The sequence below is a fragment of the Rhinatrema bivittatum genome, chromosome 1 (assembly GCF_901001135.1).
Source record: "Rhinatrema bivittatum chromosome 1, aRhiBiv1.1, whole genome shotgun sequence".
NCBI classification, from domain to species: Eukaryota; Metazoa; Chordata; class Amphibia; order Gymnophiona; family Rhinatrematidae; genus Rhinatrema; species Rhinatrema bivittatum.
The window spans coordinates 686,515,593-686,533,534 of NC_042615.1; the positions used below are offsets into that span (position 1 = coordinate 686,515,593).

The 17,942-nt window shown below is 45.7% G+C and overlaps 1 protein-coding gene across 2 annotated transcripts in view; it reads left to right on the forward strand.

Annotated features, from left to right (window-relative positions):
* The window catches only part of UTP15 (UTP15 small subunit processome component), a 104,798-nt gene that overhangs the window by 4,385 nt on the left and 82,471 nt on the right, over positions 1-17,942 (forward strand). The window contains exons 2-5 of one of the 2 annotated variants that reach the window (XM_029574857.1): positions 9,643-9,727; positions 15,825-15,990; positions 17,257-17,349; positions 17,433-17,617. In XM_029574857.1, the coding sequence (XP_029430717.1) occupies positions 15,901-15,990; positions 17,257-17,349; positions 17,433-17,617 (368 nt within the window). In that variant the 5' untranslated portion in view covers positions 9,643-9,727; positions 15,825-15,900. The remainder of the gene's footprint in view (positions 1-9,642; positions 9,728-15,824; positions 15,991-17,256; positions 17,350-17,432; positions 17,618-17,942) is intronic. The other variant, XM_029574853.1, reaches the window with a different exon arrangement.

Below are 17,942 nucleotides of genomic sequence, written 5' to 3' on the forward strand. Positions count from 1 at the left end.
TTTTTGCCTCTACAGCCAACTTCTTTTCAAATTCTCTCTTAGCCTGTCTTATCAATGTCTTACATTTAACTTGCCAATGTTTATGCTTTATTCTATTTTCTTCTGTTGGATCCTTCTTCCAATTTTTGAATGAAGATCTTTTGGCTAAAATAGCTTCTTTCACCTCCCCTTTTAACCATGCCGGTAATCGCTTTGCCTTCTTTCCACCTTTCTTAATGTGTGGAATACATCTGGACTGTGCTTCTAGAATGGTATTTTTTAACAATGACCACGCCTCTTGGACATTTTTTACTTTTGTAGCTGCTCCTTTCAGTTTTTTTCTAACAATTTTTCTCATTTTATCAAAATTTCCCTTTTGAAAGTTTAGCACGAGAGCCTTGGATTTGCACACTGTTCCTTTTCCAGTCATTAAATCAAATTTGATCATATTATGATCACTATTGCCAAGCGGCCCCACCACCGTTACCTCTCTCACCAAGTCCTGTGCTCCACTGGGCTTAGCTGATTGTACAGCGCGGCAGTGACGGCAGATGCCTTCTCTCCCCACAGCCAGAGACCTTCTGTACTCAGCTGGGAAGAACTGAGCTCAGGTAAGTTTAAAAAAAAAAATTCAGAGACAGAGTAGAGGAGTTGTGTAGGACTTCCTCCGGTCTCCGTGCTCGGAGAGCCGTTCCGACATTCTTTCCTGCTCCTGTTGGGGTTAAGGGAATTGGGCAGCCTGGCGGGTTGAGCAGCCTGGGTGGGCTAGGCCCCACTGTTAGGCTTTTTCCTGTGAGCTGTGTGGTAGGCCACAACAGCGTTTTCACGTGCTTTTATGTGTATTTGACTGCCTTCTACAGGACCGTTGCTGTGTGTAGTGCGTCCGAATTATGCGCCCAGTTTCCTTTGGGTGCGCTACCTATGTGCACATTCTAAAATATACAGTTGTGCGCCCAGGTTTGGCATTGTCAGTGTGTTTAGTTTTGTGGCGCATAGACGTGGGGCGCCTAACTTTTTGTGTGCTTAAATTTTTTCAGCGTGACTCAGCTGAATGCACATCTTCAGTTACATGTTAAGCGTACTGACGAATTAACGGTGCCAGAAACCTAAGCGCCTTTCTCTCTGTGTTGCCTGTCATATTCGGGCATCTCAGCCTGGAGTGCCCTCTAATGTGTCAGCGCTGCTTAGAGGCTCAGGGGGAATTATCTTCTTCTGATTTTGCTATGTGTGGTTCTTCCCAGCCTGATGATGGCCAGGTTAAGGACTTGTCCGGAGGAATGCCTGACCCTGGAACTCCCTTGATTGGTTCCTCCGCAGGGGAAGGCAGCTCAGTGGGCCCCATACTAGTAGCTTCTGGTTTTGGCATGGTTCCTTCTGCCTTTTCTTGGGTAAAAATTTTTTCAAGGATTGCAATCTTTTCTTCAGGTGCAGTCCTCAGCCTGCTCAATCCTGTCAGGTCAGATTCCTCAGGCAGTGGCCCCTCCCTCTTCCGGAACTATGTTTAAGCACTGAAGCACACCTTGGTTAGCTGTGGGTATTTCTGACAGGAATTTGGATAGCACTGATGAGGCAGATCCTGACTCTCTGGAAGATGGGGAAATTCCTCCGGGACTGGAACCGAATAGGACTATGTTGTGATTCTTTCCTAGAGATGAACTGCCAGCCCTGATTTCCCAGTCTTTGAAGATGCTGGGAGCACCTGGGGAAGGTTGCATTTTGGTTTCCTTGCATAAAGCCTTTTCTTTTTTCCCTGTTGTGGAAGCCATTCAGGAATTGATTGATCTTGAATTGGACGCTCCGGAGGCAAATTTCAAAGGGGGTGGGACATTGGAAGCCCTGTACCTCCTGTATCTAGTGGTGAGAAAGTGTCTGTGTTTTCCGAAAGTGGATGCACTTGTCTGTATCGTCTCTAAATAGATGACTATCTCCGTGGAGGAGGAGTGGCCTAGAAGGATGTGCATGATAGGATTAAGGCCATCCTTAAGCAAACATTTAAAGCAGTGGCAATGACATTGCAGATAGCTTCCTGTTGTGTCCTAGTGGCTTGCTCTTGTCTATTTCTCTCTCAAGAAGTTGATGATTCTGGAGTGAATTCCAGGGCAGTTATGGAATCCGCTGCCTCCTTTTAAGCAGATGCGGGCTGCGATTTGGGCCATACTTTGGCTAGAAGAGTGGCTTCAATATTAGCAGCCAGGCATCCATTATGGCTACGAAATTGATTGGCTGATGTGACCTCCAAGGCTAATCTTAGGAAATTGCCTTTTAAAAGCTCGCTCTTGTTTGGGAGCGAGTTGGAGAAAATGGCCAGTAAGTGGGGCATATTACTGGTTCATCAGTTGCTGGAGGATAAGAAGCAGTTGCAGTGCCCCTTTGGTATGAGGGGTCATCTCAGGGATTCAAAGTGGTTTTGTTCCTGCAGAGGACTTGTCCTTTCAGCAGGTCTCAGTCCTTTTTGTCCCAGACAGCCTAAGTGAGGCATGGGCTCGGGTAGCAGATCCTCACAATGAAGGTTTGTTGACCCACCCTCGAGAACAAGAGATAGGGGGACGTCGCTTTCTCTTTTATCAGAGGTGGGTCGAGATCACATCGGATCAGTGTGTCCTAGAGATGATATGAGAAGGATATGCGCTGGAATTTCGCAGCGTCCCTTGGGATGTGTTTATGATGTCTCCTTGCCACTCCCTGCAGAAGAAGCAGGCAATGGAATCTACGCTGTCAAGACTCCTCAGTCTGAGGTCTGTGGTTCCAGTTCCTACGTCTCAAGAAAGTATGGGGCAATATTCCATTTAGTTTGTTGTGCCAAAGAAGGCAGGCTCCTTTTGTCGTGTCCTGGATCTCAAAGGAATCAACCGTCATTTGCGGGTGACTTATTTTCTCATGGAAACCTTGGGCTCAGTGATAATGGCTGTGCAGTTGGTGGAATTTCTGACCTTCCTGGATCTGTCAGAAGCCTACCTCCACATCCCCATCCGATTGGAACACTGACGTTTTCTGCGTTTTGCGGTGTTGGGGTGCCATTTTCAGTTTTGGGCGCTGCCTTTTGGTTTAGACACCGCTCCCAGAACACTCGCCAAGGTTACGATGGTGGTGACAGCAGAATTGAGAGATGATGGAATCTTAGTATACCTGAATTTGGATGTCTGTCTGATTCGAGCCAAGTCTCTGGAAGAGAGCTGCCTGGTGACCCGTGAGTTGATCACCTTGTTGCAGGAGCTTGGTTGTGTGGTGAACCTAACCAAGAGCAGCCTTCAGCCATCCTAATCATTGAAGTATCTGGGTGTTCGGTTTGACAGGAAGCAGGAAACAGTTCGGATTCAGAAGTTGATGTCGCAGGTGCGTCTTTTGATGAACACTATACGCCCAACAGTGTGGGCCTATCTGCAGGTACTCTGCTGGTTGCAACTCTGGAAGTAGAGCCATGAGTGAGAGTGTATATGTGTCCTCTTCAGCACTCCCTGCTGTCTCTTTGGAGCCCACAGTCTCAGGACTATTGATTCAGCTCCACTTGCCGAACCGAATAGTCCTGCTCTTACCTCCAGTGGTGGCTGCAGGAGGATCATTTGAGAGAGGTAGTTTCCCTGACTTTGTCGGACTGGTTGATACTCGCGACAGATGCAAGTTTTCAGGGTTGGGGAGCTCACTGTCAGCTAATGGCGCAAGGTCGCTGGAATACCGAAGAGTCCCTCTGGAGCATTAATCACCTAGAAGCCTGGGTGGTCCAGTTGGCATGCTTGCATTTCAGAGTCAGGCTGCAGGGTCAAGCGGTTTGAGTAATGTCGGACAATACAACAATGGTGGCTTACATAAATTGGCAGGGAGGAATCAAGAGCCAGCAGGTATCACAGGAAATATACTAACTTATAGAATGGGTGGAAGGGCATCTCCATGTGATCTTGGCCTCTCACACTGCAGGAAAAGCAACATAAGAGCAGACTTTCTCAGCAGGAGAATCTAGAGCCAGGAGAATGGGTATTGTCGGACGAGACATTTCAGCTGATGGTGGATTGCTGGGGCTTTCTGTTCTTAGACCTGCTAGCGACTTCTCGCAATGAAGAGGTTCCTTGATTCTTCAGTCGCAGGAGAGATCAGAGGTCCTTGGGTATCGATGCTCTTGGGCAGGTCTGGTCAGAAGATCCGACTCTGGATTTGACTTATGGTTTGGCCTTTGAGAGGGCTCGCTTGGTGAAGCGTGGATATTCTTTTGTGGTGATTACCACCTTGCTACGAGCTTGAAAGTTCTCTACTTCCTTAGCCTATGTGCAGGTTTGGCGAGTGTTTGAGGCTTGGTGTGAGGATCGAGGTGTTTTTCCTCAATCAGTTAAGATCCCGCTCATTTTGGAATTTTTGCAGGATGGGTTAAATAAAGAGTTGCGGCTCTTGCCTGTTTCAGGGGCCAGGTGAATGGTGAATCCTTATCTCATCCTGATGTGGGCCGTTTCTTGAAGGGAGTGAAACATCTTCGTCCTCCCTTGTGGTTACTGGTTCCCTTGTGGAGTCTTAACCTGGTGTTGGATTTCTTGGCAGGTCCTACATTTCAACTGCTGTGTAGCCTTTCCTTGTGGTTATTGACCTTGAAAACAGTGTTTCTGGTGGCGATATGTTCTGTGCATCAAATTTCTGAGTTGCAGGCCTTGTCTTGCTGGGAGCCGTTCCTTTGGGTGACTTCAGGATCAATACAGTTGCATACTGTTCCCTCTTTCTTGCCTAAAGTGGTCTCAGATTTTACTTAAATCAGTTAATTTCCTTGCTGTCCTTGGATAAGGACAGAGATGCAGAAGTGTATTGCTGCTTGTGTCCCTTGGCTGTCAAGAGACATGTTGTGTGGTATCTGGAGGTTTCTAAACCTTTCGAAAGACAGATAGTCTGTTCTTCATGGTGGAGGAAAGCACGGCAAGCCAGGTTTGCGGGCTACAATAGTTTGCTGGATTAAGGAGGTAGTCACGGCTGCATATGTGGATGCTGAAAAGCCGTTGCCTACTTAGGTTAGGCTCATTTCACTAGGGCTCAGGCAGTGTCATGGGCAGAGGTTAGATTGTTGTCTGCTGTCGACATTAGTCAAGCTGCGATGTGGCCCTCCTTACACATTTTTTCTAGGTATTATCGTTTGGATGTGCAGACCCGGAAGGATGCAGCCTTTGCACATGCGGTGTTGATTGGACTGCGGGCAGCTTCCCACCCTATTCGGAAGTAACTTGGGAATATCCCACTGGTCCTGAGTCCAACTGTCTACATACTAGGAAAGGAGAAATTACCATTTACCTGATAATTTCATTTTTTCCTTAGTGTAGACAGATGGACCCAGCTTCCTGCCTTTGGCTGCTGAATGATTGTGTTAATGATCCTCCTGTGGAGCTACGTGTTCCTGGAATTACTGGTAAATTCATCCAGTTCTTGGATTAGGGTTCAGTGTTTCTTGTTTGAGTACAATAATAGTTGACTGTTTTTAATCAAGTTTTTTGCTAGTCTGTCCACAGTTGCTTTTGAAGAGAATACTGGCAGGCTGATGTCACTGCAGAAGTAGATATACTGTGTTGTCAGTTTGCTCCATCTGCTGGCAGAGGTGTATAACCCACTGGACCTGAGTCCTACTATCTACATTAAGGAAAACAAAATTATCAGGTAAGTAATAATTTCCCCTTTGTCTCTGCAAGCAGCTGTTTGTGGAGACTATATAGCCAGAGCAATAGTCAAATGGCTTCAGCAGCTCCAAGAGGAAATGCTAGGCATGGAAGAGAGCCCAGGGGGAGAATATGGCCAGAATAGGGTCAGGGACAGCCTTCTTAGCAGATACATTTTATGATTTATTTAGAACCTCTGTCAAGCAGATGGCGTCTGTGGTATTGGCAAGGAGGTTCTTGTGGCTTAGGAATTGGGTGGCAGATGTGCCCTCAAAAGCGAGGCTTAGAATCTTGCCCTTTAAAGGACACCTCCTGTTTGGAAAGGAGCTAGTCACCTTAATGAAAAGTCTAGTCGACATAAAGCCACAGAGACTTCCAGAGGATAGGACTAGGTGACCAACAAGACCATTCAGGTTAAAAACCAAGGAGTTTAGAGGGTGTAGACTGGCGAGGTTGCCAAGTAATAAAGGATGTAGACCCCCAACAGAGGCAGCCAAGTCACCCAGGGACAGGTGGATCCTGGAGGTAATCCGCCTAGGGGGGTGCCCTGGAGTTGGCCACCCCAGTACCAGAAATGTTTTCTAATATCACCATGTAGGTCCCAAGAGAAGCGCAAAGCAATTAGGGAAACCTTAGACAAGCTGGTAGCAGTAGATGTGATAGTGCCAGTACCAGCCTTGGAGAGGGAGCAGGTTGCAACTCCCTATACTTTCTGGTCCCCAAAAAAGAAGGGACTTTTTGCCCAGTGTTAGATCTGAAGAGAGTAAACAGAGCCTTCAAAGTTCGAAGGCTCAGGATGGAAACATTGAGGTCAGCCATAGTGGCAGTCAGGAAGGGAGAATTCCTGACTGCTCTGGACCTGTCAGAGGCTTATCCATATATCTATGAGAGAGACACATTGGAAGTATTTGAGGTTTGTAGTGCTTGGAGACCACTGTCAGTTCAAAGCACCACCCTTTGGACTAGCTACAGTGCCAAGAATCTTCACGAAGGTGATGGTGGTAGTGGCAGCAACGCTAAGGAGGGAAGGTATTCCAGTGCACCTAGGTCAGAGGAGAAAAGCAGGAGCTTCACAAGGAGAGTGAGGGTGCTCCTCAAGGTGTTAGGTTAGAAAATGAACTCAAGAACAACTTGCAGCCATCCCAGAGATTGGTCTACCTAGGAACCCTGTTCGACACTGAGTAGGCAAAGGTATTCTTAATGCAGGAAATGGCAGACAAGCTAAGATACCAGGTAAGGAATCTTTCAGCAACCATAGAGAGAGCACCATGGACGAAAGCTCATATGCGCCCGCTACAGAGAGCACTACGCTCATGATGGAACCCCATCAGTTAAAAATATGGGAAAAGGCTCAGACTGACCGGCGAGGCCAAGGCCAGCTTACACTGGTGGCTGGTAGAAGATAACTTATTGGCAGGGGTCAGCCTAGTCCCACCAGGGTGGCCGCTGCTATTACTGGCAGCGGTAACATGGAGTAGACTTAGTTTTTGGGTACTTGCAGGTTCTTCTGCCCTGGATTGGCCACTGTTGGAGACAGGATGCTGGGCTTGATGGGCCCTTGGTCTGACCCAGTATGGCATATTCTTATGTTCTTAGATGCCAGCAGGTTAGGCTGGGGAGCACACTTCGAAGTGCAGGCGGTGCAAGGCAAATGGTCATCCAAGGAGAGGGAGGCCTCAACAGACCTGTTGGAGTTGAGAGCTTGGGGATTTAAGCCCCAGGGTGAGAGCAAGGCCAGTAAGAGTTCTGTCAGCACCACAGCAATGTCCTAAATAAACAGGCAAGGAGGTACATGGAGTTGGCAGTTAGAGAAAGAGGTGAAACAGCTAATGAACTGGGCAGAATCAAACCTTGATGGGGCTGACGGCCAGTTACATAGTAGGGAAGGAGAATGTGAAAGCAGACTACCTCAGCAGGCACACTAGGGAACTAGTGGAAGAGGCATTCACAAGAGTGGTGGGAAGATGGGGAAGGTCAGAATGGGACTTGATGGCAACCAGGAGGAATGCCAAGGCAATGTTTGTTTTTCAGCAGGCATCAGGAACAGGGGTCAAAAGGAATAGATGCCCTAGTCCAGCCATGGCCAGTAGACCAGCTACTGTACATGTTCCCACAATGGTTCTTGATATCAAGGATACTGAGGAAAGCGGAGTAACATGAGAGCTGGATCAATCTAGTATCACCAGACTGGCCCAGAAGACCGTGGTTTGCAGACCTAGTGAGGTTAAATAGAAACACACTGGGGAAGGCCAAGAATCTACTCAGGCAGGGCCCAGTTGCTTGTGGAAATTCAGATCCATATCTTACAACTTAGCTCTTGCGAGGGATAGACCAGAGAAAAAAGGCTGTTCAGGGGCAGTAATGGCCAACATTTTGAGGTCTAGAAAGCATTCCACCTTCTGGGCATATGATAGAGTCTGGAAGGTTTTTCAAGAATGGTGCAAAAGGAGAGATCTCCCTGGAAGCAGCACAAATAAGGGAGATCTTGCAATTTCTGCAGGATGGCCTGGAGAAAGGATTGGCTCTGAACTTGCTCTCAAAGTGCAGGTGACAGTGTTGGATTGTTTTAGGGACTGAGTGCAAGGAAGCTTGCTACGGCCTCACCCTGACATAGTACATGGGGCTGCCGAAGTACCAGGTGATACCCACATAGGATCTTAACGTGATGCTAAAGACCTTTATCCAAGGCACCCTTTGAACCGCTCGGAGTGGCATCACTAAAAACCTTGCATTAAAGGCAGTCTTTCTAGTAGCAATATGCTCAGCTAGAAGGGTTTCGGAAATCCAGGCCCTATTCTGTAGGGAGTCCTACCTGTTGATTCACAGGGACAAGATAGTCATTAGGCTAAGGTACTGTCAGAGTTTCACTCAAACCAAGAAATTGTTTTACCAGCTCTGTCAAGAACTGAGGTGGGAAAGACAGGGGGGAACCTCACCCACTAGATGATCAAAGGGTGCTGTTACATTACTTAAGGGTTACCAATAAGTTCAGAAAGACAGACAGGATACCTGTCCTGTTAGAAGGCCAAAGAAGGGGCCAGGTAGTATCTAAACCCTCAATTGCACGCTGGATTAAGGAGAAGCGATAGTAGTAGCATATATTGGACAGGGGAAGCAGGCCCCGAGGTCTTTGTGTGCTTATTCTACAAAGGCATAAGCAAACTCTTGGGCAGAGAGCAAGGCGGCAACACCTCAGAATGTCTATAGTACAGCTACTTGGTCCTCCTGGGATATATTGGCAAAATATTACAAGCTAGACCTGCAGGTAGAATAGTAATTGAAGTTTAGTAAAATGATGCTGGGGGCCACAGGCCATGTCCTACTCAAACTAGATACTGCTCGGGTACATCCTACAGGTGTGGACTGGTCTGCAGGATGAAAAGGAAAGTGAAATTTGTACTTACCAGATAATTTCCTTTCCTTTAGTCCTAGCAAAGCAGTCCAAGTACTCTTCAAAAAAAAATGGAGAAAGAAGGGGAGACTAAGGAATGTGGAACTTCAGCCTAATAGGATATGGCAAGAGGCTACTGAGGGAACTACCCAGTTATCCAGGGATATATAGCATGAGTGACATAAAGAAACATGGGAGCATTCTCTGCCTCCACCTACTGATACACAGGAGAATCCTGCAGGTGTGGACTTGTCTGCTAGGACTAAAGGAAAGGAAATTATCTGGTAAATACAAATTTTGCCATCCAGGATGGGAATATTGCTGAGTAAAAGGCTGTTGGGGCTAGTTTGCCAATGTAGAATGCCCCAAAGAAGGCAAAAGTGCAAGCTACTCTAAACAATCTAACCTCCAAATAGTTAATTGCATATGACAGCCAGCATGCCCTAAATCTGTATTAATATGGTGTCTGTTACCAACTACCTCATTCTTTTTTAACCCCCTCCTGTAAGCAGCCCATGTTGCTGCTAATAGTGATTGCTGCGAAAGCATCCATGCTTTTGGGTTACAAACTCCCACAGATCCCTCAGTACTCGTAAACTAAGAAAAAAGGTCAGTAATTTTGCTCTTTCTCCTCCCCCAATCCTCCTTTCTCAGCTAACCACCCAAGCTTGCTAGCTCAGTGAGCAAAAGTGAGAGAAAACTGGGACTGCATTAGCCTGCAGAGACATCCCTGGAAGTGGTGAGTAGTGACTGTGCTTTTTGTTACATGGAGAAGGGCAGTCTATTGCTGGAAATATTGTTTCAGTGACAACACTGAGAATTGAAAGCATTCTCAGCTTGCTGCGGCACAGCTGAGAGGGCAGGAGAAAGAATTGCTCATTTGCTGCAGGGAAGGGGAAGTTTACTCACCGCAGCAGCATTTGCCTTCTTTCCTGTGGGCTCACTAGGGTTTTGCAGCTGTGCATAGAGGGAGGATGTATGCAGTGTGCAGGGCCAAGTAGATCCCGAATGGAGATGCAGCCCCTTGGCCAAGGGAAGAGCAATTGAGAGCAAATTCCCTGATTTGAGCCAGGACAGCTGCCATTGGAGCAAGACAGCCCTGTCTTTCTGGAGGTGTGGGGGATAGCCCTCTTCCCTTTGAAGCCATGTTGGTTGGTAGCCCCAATGGGGGATCACTGATGGGAAAGAGCTCACCCCCTCAAAGAGCCCAAAGGGGCACTTGAACCCTGGCAGGAAATTTTTTCTACAGACTTTATTATGGCCATCATAACACATGTATGTCCATGTACAGACCTGCAGAACTGAATCCCCAAGGGACACCTTTTGCCCCCTGGCAGCATCTGCCAAGAGGCCTAGGGAAGGCTCAGAACCTCTACCTATGGGGCATTTGAGCACCCATGCCTTTAGAGAAGTTTCATGGTCTAATGTGAACTCTTCTCTGGGCTCTCCAGAGGATTCACAAGAAGAAAGGGAGTTCTCAGAAGAGGACGAAGATGCCACCGTAGTCCACTTATTCCAGAAAGAAGAGCGGGCAGCCCTTACTTTTGGTATAACTGAGGATGTCAGATGCTTCCATGAAAGAACCGGTTGAGGGAGATCCTATTCTTCAGAGCATTAGAAGGCTGTCAAGGGCATTCCCATTGCACAGCGCTCTAAGGCGTATAGCTCTTATGGAATGGAACACCCTACATGGGAGAGGAGGGGTGTTAAAAGGGGAAAGAACTCTGAGTAAGATTTACCCTCTGCAACTGGAGGAAAATAACAGCCTCCCGAGAATCTCTTGTGTCACAGCACCAATTGCAGCAGTCATATAGAAGATGACCATTCCCATAGAAGTGGGGTTAGTGCTCAAGGATCCCCAAGATAGTAAAATAGAGGCAACTGTTCAATGGGCTTTTACAACAGGTGCAGTGGCCCTGCATTCCTCCATTTGTGGGGTCTATGTGGCCTGAAATGCCTTTCATTGGATCCAGCAACCCTGATAGGCCAGAATTATCCCACCTAAATCAGCCATAGCATTTTTGGCTGATTATATATACAGCTTAGTGAGAGTGTCCTTTTGGGCTCTGGCCTCAGGATTAGAGTCCAGAAGGCTTCTATGGCTGCACAGCTGGGCAGCAGACTTAGTATCGAAGTCACACCTTTGCAAATTAACTTTCAAGGGTAATCTCCTTTTTGGAGAGTACTTAGAAAAACTGGTGAAGGATAGGACTCTCACGAGGGCACTGGTAAAGGATAGGACTCGCACAGGGGCACGGAGTTTCAGGACTCGACGCTTCTGAGATTGGCGCAGGTATAAAATCACAAGGCGGCCCTCTTCGGATGTTCAAAGTAGGGGTGAACCTTTCAGGGTACAAGAAAGGTGAAGGCAGAGCCACCTGCAGCTGGCAACCTTTCAACTCAATGACTCCCAGATGATCCCCCTGGAGATAGTCCCAGTAGGAGGATGCCTGCTGAGGTACTACAGAGTGGACCTGAATCACTTCAGACCAGTGGGTCCTGGACATTGTGCGAAGGGGATATACCCCTGAGTGCAGAAAACTTGCCCCAGATGTCTTTGTAATCTCCCCCTACGCTTTCCCTCTCAAAATAGAAGCAGTCAAGGGGCATTAATGAAATTGCAGCATCTATAAGCAATCATAAGAGAGGGGGTCACTGAACTTACTCTTTCGTGGTGCTAAATAAAGATGAATCCTTCTGCTCAGTGTTGGCCCTCAAAGAGGTCAACAGATGTTTGTATGTACCCCATTTCCAAATGGAGACTCTGCAGTCGGTGATGGCATCAATAAGGCCAGGAGAATACGTAGCAATACTCCCATCCTGCAGTCTCACTAAGGTTCTGTGTGTTGTGTGAGCATTTTCGGTTTTAAGCTTTGCCCTTCAGTCCGGCAGCTGCTCCCAGGACCTTTACCAAGGTCATGGTGGTAGTGGTGGCAGCCCTGTGAGTGCAAGGCTTTATGGTGCACCCGTATTTGGATGATTGGCTTATAAGAACCAAGTCTTCTTAAGAAGGCAGACAAACCTCCAAAGTAGTTACCACCTCCTTCAGCAGTTGGGCTGGGTGGTAAACTTCTCAAAGAGCAACTTAGACCCATCACAAACACTGGAGTTTCTAGGGGCCTGTTTCAACATAGGACAGAGGCGACTTCCACCAGAATGTCCAAACTATAATAGACTGGGTGTTTAAGAGTTTCAGACACAGGAGGGTCCCAGAGCATGGGTTTACCTCCATCTTCTAGGTCTTCTGGCAGCAATGCTGGAAGTGTTTCCATGGGCCAGAGCCCATATGCAGCTTCTCCAAAAGACCCAGCTTGCACGTTGGTCACCTGCATTCCAGGACTACCAGCGCTGGCACTCACTCCCCTCCAGGATCAAGAGCAGACTGGATTGGTAGGCATAACATTTAAACCTCCAAAAGGACATAACCCTGGAAGCCCCCTCCCTCCCTCCTTCCCCCCCCCCCCCCCCCCCCGCATGATGGTCATAACAGATGCCAGCCTGAGAGGGTAGAGTGCTCATTGCCAGAGAGAGAGGACCCAACGGAACTGAACAAGGCAAGATGCTTCTCTGCCCACTCAAGCAGCCAGGTTGCCTCCTATGCTAATAATATAAGTTACTGCCATGGCATTGTCTGACTGAACCCAGACTACCTTCCCCTCTTACTAGAGGAAAGAAATGCTGCAGAACCAGCCTGATGGCTGTTTCCAACCTGTTTATTGAATAAGCTTTCTGCCTTCGTGCCACTAAAACAGCCATCTATTAAGGACCTGTCACTGAAGGCTTCCTTCTTTGTGGCAATCTGCTGGACCAGGTGCATCTCAGAGCTTCAGGTTCTATCATGCAGGAATCCTTATTTAGTATTTTCGTAGGATTTGGTCACCTTTTGGCCAGGTATCTCATTCCTACCCTAAATGGTCTTAGCATTTCATATAAATCAGGTGCTATCCCTTCCACTCTTCAATAGTGAGGACTGTCGGAGAAAGGACAGGTGTCTTATCTATTAGATGCATGTCAGATTTTGTTGAGATATCTGAATGTGACAAATTCCTTTAGGAAAGCACACAGGGATATATATGTCTTGTTTGGCAGTGCCTGGAAGGAAGAGGCAGCCACCATAGCCTGTTGGGTTAGGGAAGCAATTGCAGATCCCGGCAGGGCATCAGGCTCATTCTACAAGGGTGCAAGCATCGTCCTGGGCAGAGGCAGCCGCCAAGAAGGAAATTTGTAAGTCAGCTGCCTGGCCATCCTTGCATTCTTTCATTAAAGGTTATTTGTCATTTGTTAAATATTTATAGTTACTTGCAATGTTCCTTGTAATAATGTAATAATGTTCAATGGTTGATTGTTACTGTTCAATGTTCTATGTAAATAACCCCGGTCTAACCTCCCAGACCAGGGCAACCTTTTTTGTTACTTGTAAACCGGATTGATTTGTATTGCATACAGGAATTCCGGTATATAAAAATTAAAAATAAATAAATAAATAAATAAACATTACAGGTCAGACTCATAGGCCAAAGCAGATACTGTCTTGTAGCAGGAATTATCTAGGCAGCCCTGGCTTCTGCCCGCCCAAGCAAGAAGTAGCTTTTGTAACTCCCATACGAGATGATTAGTCTAGCAGGAAGAAAAGGAAGGTTAAAATTATTCTTACCTGATAATTTTCTTTCCTTGAGTCCTGCTTGACCAATCCAGTTACCACCTAGGAACACAGGGCTGGGGGGTGGAGGATCAATCACAAAGCACGTTTCCTATATCCCTAAATGTACCTGTTTCCTCTTTCGATACTTGTACATTTTGCTCACTCACAACAGTCTTGTGGGCCCTGTGCATATATTTGAGACCCAAGTATATGCAAATATATCTTATACATATTAATTGTGGATACCCTAGAAACCAGACTGTTTGTATGGGGTCACCATGACAGTTTACGGAAGCCCTAGTTTTAAAGATCAGAATGAACTTCAGAGAGAGTGGGAGCAAAGAGACCTTTGTAGTAGAAATTGTACCAAGAAATCATCAAATAGGAGGAAGATCTTCAAAGAGGAAGAGACGCTTACATTGAATGTGGCAGGTGAATAGACACTTGAGGTATTGTCAAATTTATGAGAGAGGGAAACGGTTTGACATCCCGGCTGGATTACAAGGCGTGAAAGAGAATGAGGATGTGGCTTAGGACTTTTGCCCATAAAGGGACAGTGAATTTCATGGATGGATCTTGATAATACCATGGCAAATAAACCTCAGATGCTTCTGTGTGATCTGCCAGCTGATAATTTAATGGTCCTATTCAGGGATGGTGTCCATGCTTTACATTCTGTGGCTCAAGGGGGATAGGGGGGAATTGAGGGTTAGGTTTGGAGTGTTGGGGTGCTGTCAACTGTAAACTATTGCTTATGTATCTTAGTTATCTTTGTATGTTGTATGGGAGTAAGAGCAGAGAGATGCCATGCCCTGCTGCCAAAAAGGTTATGACAGGGGTGGCTAACTCTGGTCCTCGAGAGCCACAAACAAGTCAGGTTTTCAGGATATCCACAATGAACATGCATGAGAGAGGTTTGCGTGCACCACCTACATTGTATGCAAATCTATCCAATGCATAATCATTGTGGATATCCTGAAAACTAGGTCTGTTTGTGGCTCTTGAGGACCAGATTTGGCCACCCCTGGATTAGGATACATATAAGTATAGTGCATGGGGGAGGGGAGACTCTGGGATAGCATAGGAAATAGTTGAGAAAATCAGAAATGTGAGAAGAAATGGAAACATGACATCACTGTATAAATCTGGGGTCTCAAACTCCTGTCCTCAAGGGCTAGGAATAGCCTAGGCTGAGAACTAGGGAGGCCAGGGTTCAAATCCCACTGCCACTCCTTGTGACCTTGGGCAAGTCACTTCACCCTCCGTTGCTACAGGTACATTGTGAGCCCTCTGGGAACAAGGAAATTGCCTACTGCACCTGAATGTAACTCATCTTGAGCTACAATGAAAAGGAGTGAGCTAAATACACTAAATAAACCAGTCAGGTTTTCAGGATACCCCTAATCAATCTGCATGATGTTGATTTGCATACAATTGAGGTAGTGTGCATGCAAATATCTCATGTATATTCATTAGGGATATCCTGAAAATGTTTACTACTCTCAAGAACCAGAGTTTGTGACCCCTGGTATGAATGCATGTTATTTTGTTTGAAAGAAAAAATAAACAAACTTTTTTCTTTTAAATTAATTTAAAAATATATTTTTTTTAAAAACCACTTCTTGCCAAAGCTTGCTCTGATTTGGGTTTTTACACTGGTGGCTGTGTATTGTGAGACATGGAGGGCATTCAAAAGACAGTAGGAAGGAGATGTGCCAAGCTATGGCACAGTGTGTTTCACTTTACTCCTGATTCAGTCTTGCAGGGCTCACCTCATGCATGTGTTCTACATAGAGGGGAGATTTACATACAGAAAAAGTCTGAATCATCCAAATTGATTGTGCGATCCAGTGACGTTTTTTTCCAGCACATAAATCACCTCTATATAGAATGTGTGAGTGTTGGCACTGAGATCCTTAATTGGGCTTGAGAGAGTTTTTTGCATCTACTTGTACTTGCAAAAATATTGACTTTCATTGTAGGGTTCCCACTGGTCCATTCTTCTAGTAATAGCTTTTTTTAAATGTAAATGCTGCTTTCAAGACACTGTTGATGCACAACAAAGGCTGGCATCAGTATATCTTAGATGTGTATATTTTTGTTTGCATGCAGTCATAATTTAAGATATTTGGCTTTATACTAAAATGTGAAACAATATATTTAGCTTTTTGCTAACATTATCGTTTTGTTTTAGGGTGTGCTTGGACTGTATTGTTTTGCATGAAAGGACTGCCCCATGTTTTGTTTTGGAGACTCAATCATTCTGAGAAATGGCTAGCTACAAGCCTGTAGTTATTCAGTCTTACCCTAAACTTGGTGAGAAAATCACACAGGACACTTTGTACTGGAAGAGTTACAAGGTAAGGAGTGTATCTGTATGCATTTTACTCACTTCACATAAAGAAGAAATGACTGTCCAGTGTAAGATGCATTTTGAATTTATTGTGCAAGAAGCATGGTTAGGAATATGGTGCAGGGAAACACATTAAGTATTTCTGTACCAAAGACTGGTGCCTACTGCTGGCACTTCTGAGAGAGGGACTAGCACGTGGTGCACTTTGATAGGTGTTTGGATATATTAAACTTGCCTTTATAGTGTTAAAATAAGTTGTGTCCCCTCTGTCTCACTGAGGGGCTTATACAATATGATTAATGCTGTGGGGAGGACATCACAAAATTCTACAATTTGGGGGACTTCTTGAGAAACGATGAAAGAGCTGTCTGTCAGTTACCATGGGTGTGTAGCATAGACCCTTGCCAGTCTAACCTCTTAAGTGCTTGACGGCTGTAGCCAAAAGTCTGTATTAACCCTTGGCACCATTTTATTAGGCCAGAGTCCCTGGTAAATCTAAGCTGCACCTACAGCAGAGACCCTTATGGTTTAAACCAAAATGTCTTAGATATTTTTTGATGTTGGCATCAGTTGAATAGTGGAAAGGTCAGATGAAGTTGTCCCCTGTTGATTGATGATATAAGGCATCTTATATACCAGAATCCCCATATAAAGATAGTGAAGCATAGCAAGGATTCAGCGTGGGTAACAGTATTTCCAGAGCACACAGTAGTTAATATGTTAAGTCATTCAAGTCCTCTTTCCTGCAGAAGCTTCCTCTTCAAGCCTGGGCCATCTCCTTTTGAATCTAGGTTGAGTGCATCTCTTATCTGGCAGTACTTGAAGACTTCTGTTGTGTGCTGTTATTAGCCATTCCAGCTTTGCACTTAGCTACACTGAAGGATTATTTTTTTTTTTAAGGTGTATTTCACAGTGACCGATTCTGTTAGCATTGCCGTATCTGTGCATCTCTCCATCTGTATGCCTAAGTCAGGTGTGCACCATGTGAAAGTGCCTAATTTCTGCTCAGATGGCCAGCATGCGGTTTTCCTTTTTTTTTTTTTTTTTAACTTGCTAAAGGCTTCATGTCTGTTCATGTGATGCTAGTAGGGATGTCACTCATGTTCAGTTTACAATTAAGAAGGGTAAATGAAGTCATAACTTGCTTCTCCATAGCAAAGCGTAGAATTTTTGCTTGAAAGCTTGTTTTTCAGCTCAAATACTTAGGTTTGTTGTGCCTCTTAATTCTGTGCAGAAGAATAAGCTAATGGTTATTGTATTGCACTTTCTTTAGACTCCCATTCAGATCAAGGAGTTTGGTGCAGTGACCAAAGTTGACTTCTCTCCACTTGCTCCCTATAACTATGCAGTCACAGCTTCCACAAGGGTGAGTTTGAGCAGACCCTTCCGTGTGTTTCTAGCCTTTCTGTGAGCACGAACTGATGGGATAACAGCCCATTCTTCTTGCAGATCCATATTTACAGTCGATACTCTCAGGAACCAATAAAAACCTTCTCCCGCTTCAAAGACACAGCATACTGCGGCTCATTTCGAGATGATGGAAGACTGCTGGTTGCTGGCAGTGAGGATTGTGCCGTTCGGCTTTTTGATATTGGTGGGAAAGCAGCATTAAGGCAGTTTGATGGTCACAACAAGTAAGGTTATGCTTTCTTGCCTTTGTAGGTGTGCCGCTAAGACACTGCGCACATGCAAATAAGTATTGGATTTCTGTAGCAACTTTTGTTTAGAAAGTATCCTAATGTACTTTACAGTCACAGTGCTCTGGAAATGTGCATGCATCTACTGATAGGATGTCCAGCCATGCACACTGCATGACAGCTTCTGAATCTTATTCTCGTTCACCTGCTGATCCTGAGGCTGACTTTACCAGAAGCATGTTGAGAGTCGGGGTGGCATATCCATTTCTTGTCTGTCCTTCCTCACACACAGCCACCTAGTGATCACGGAAAATTATTCATC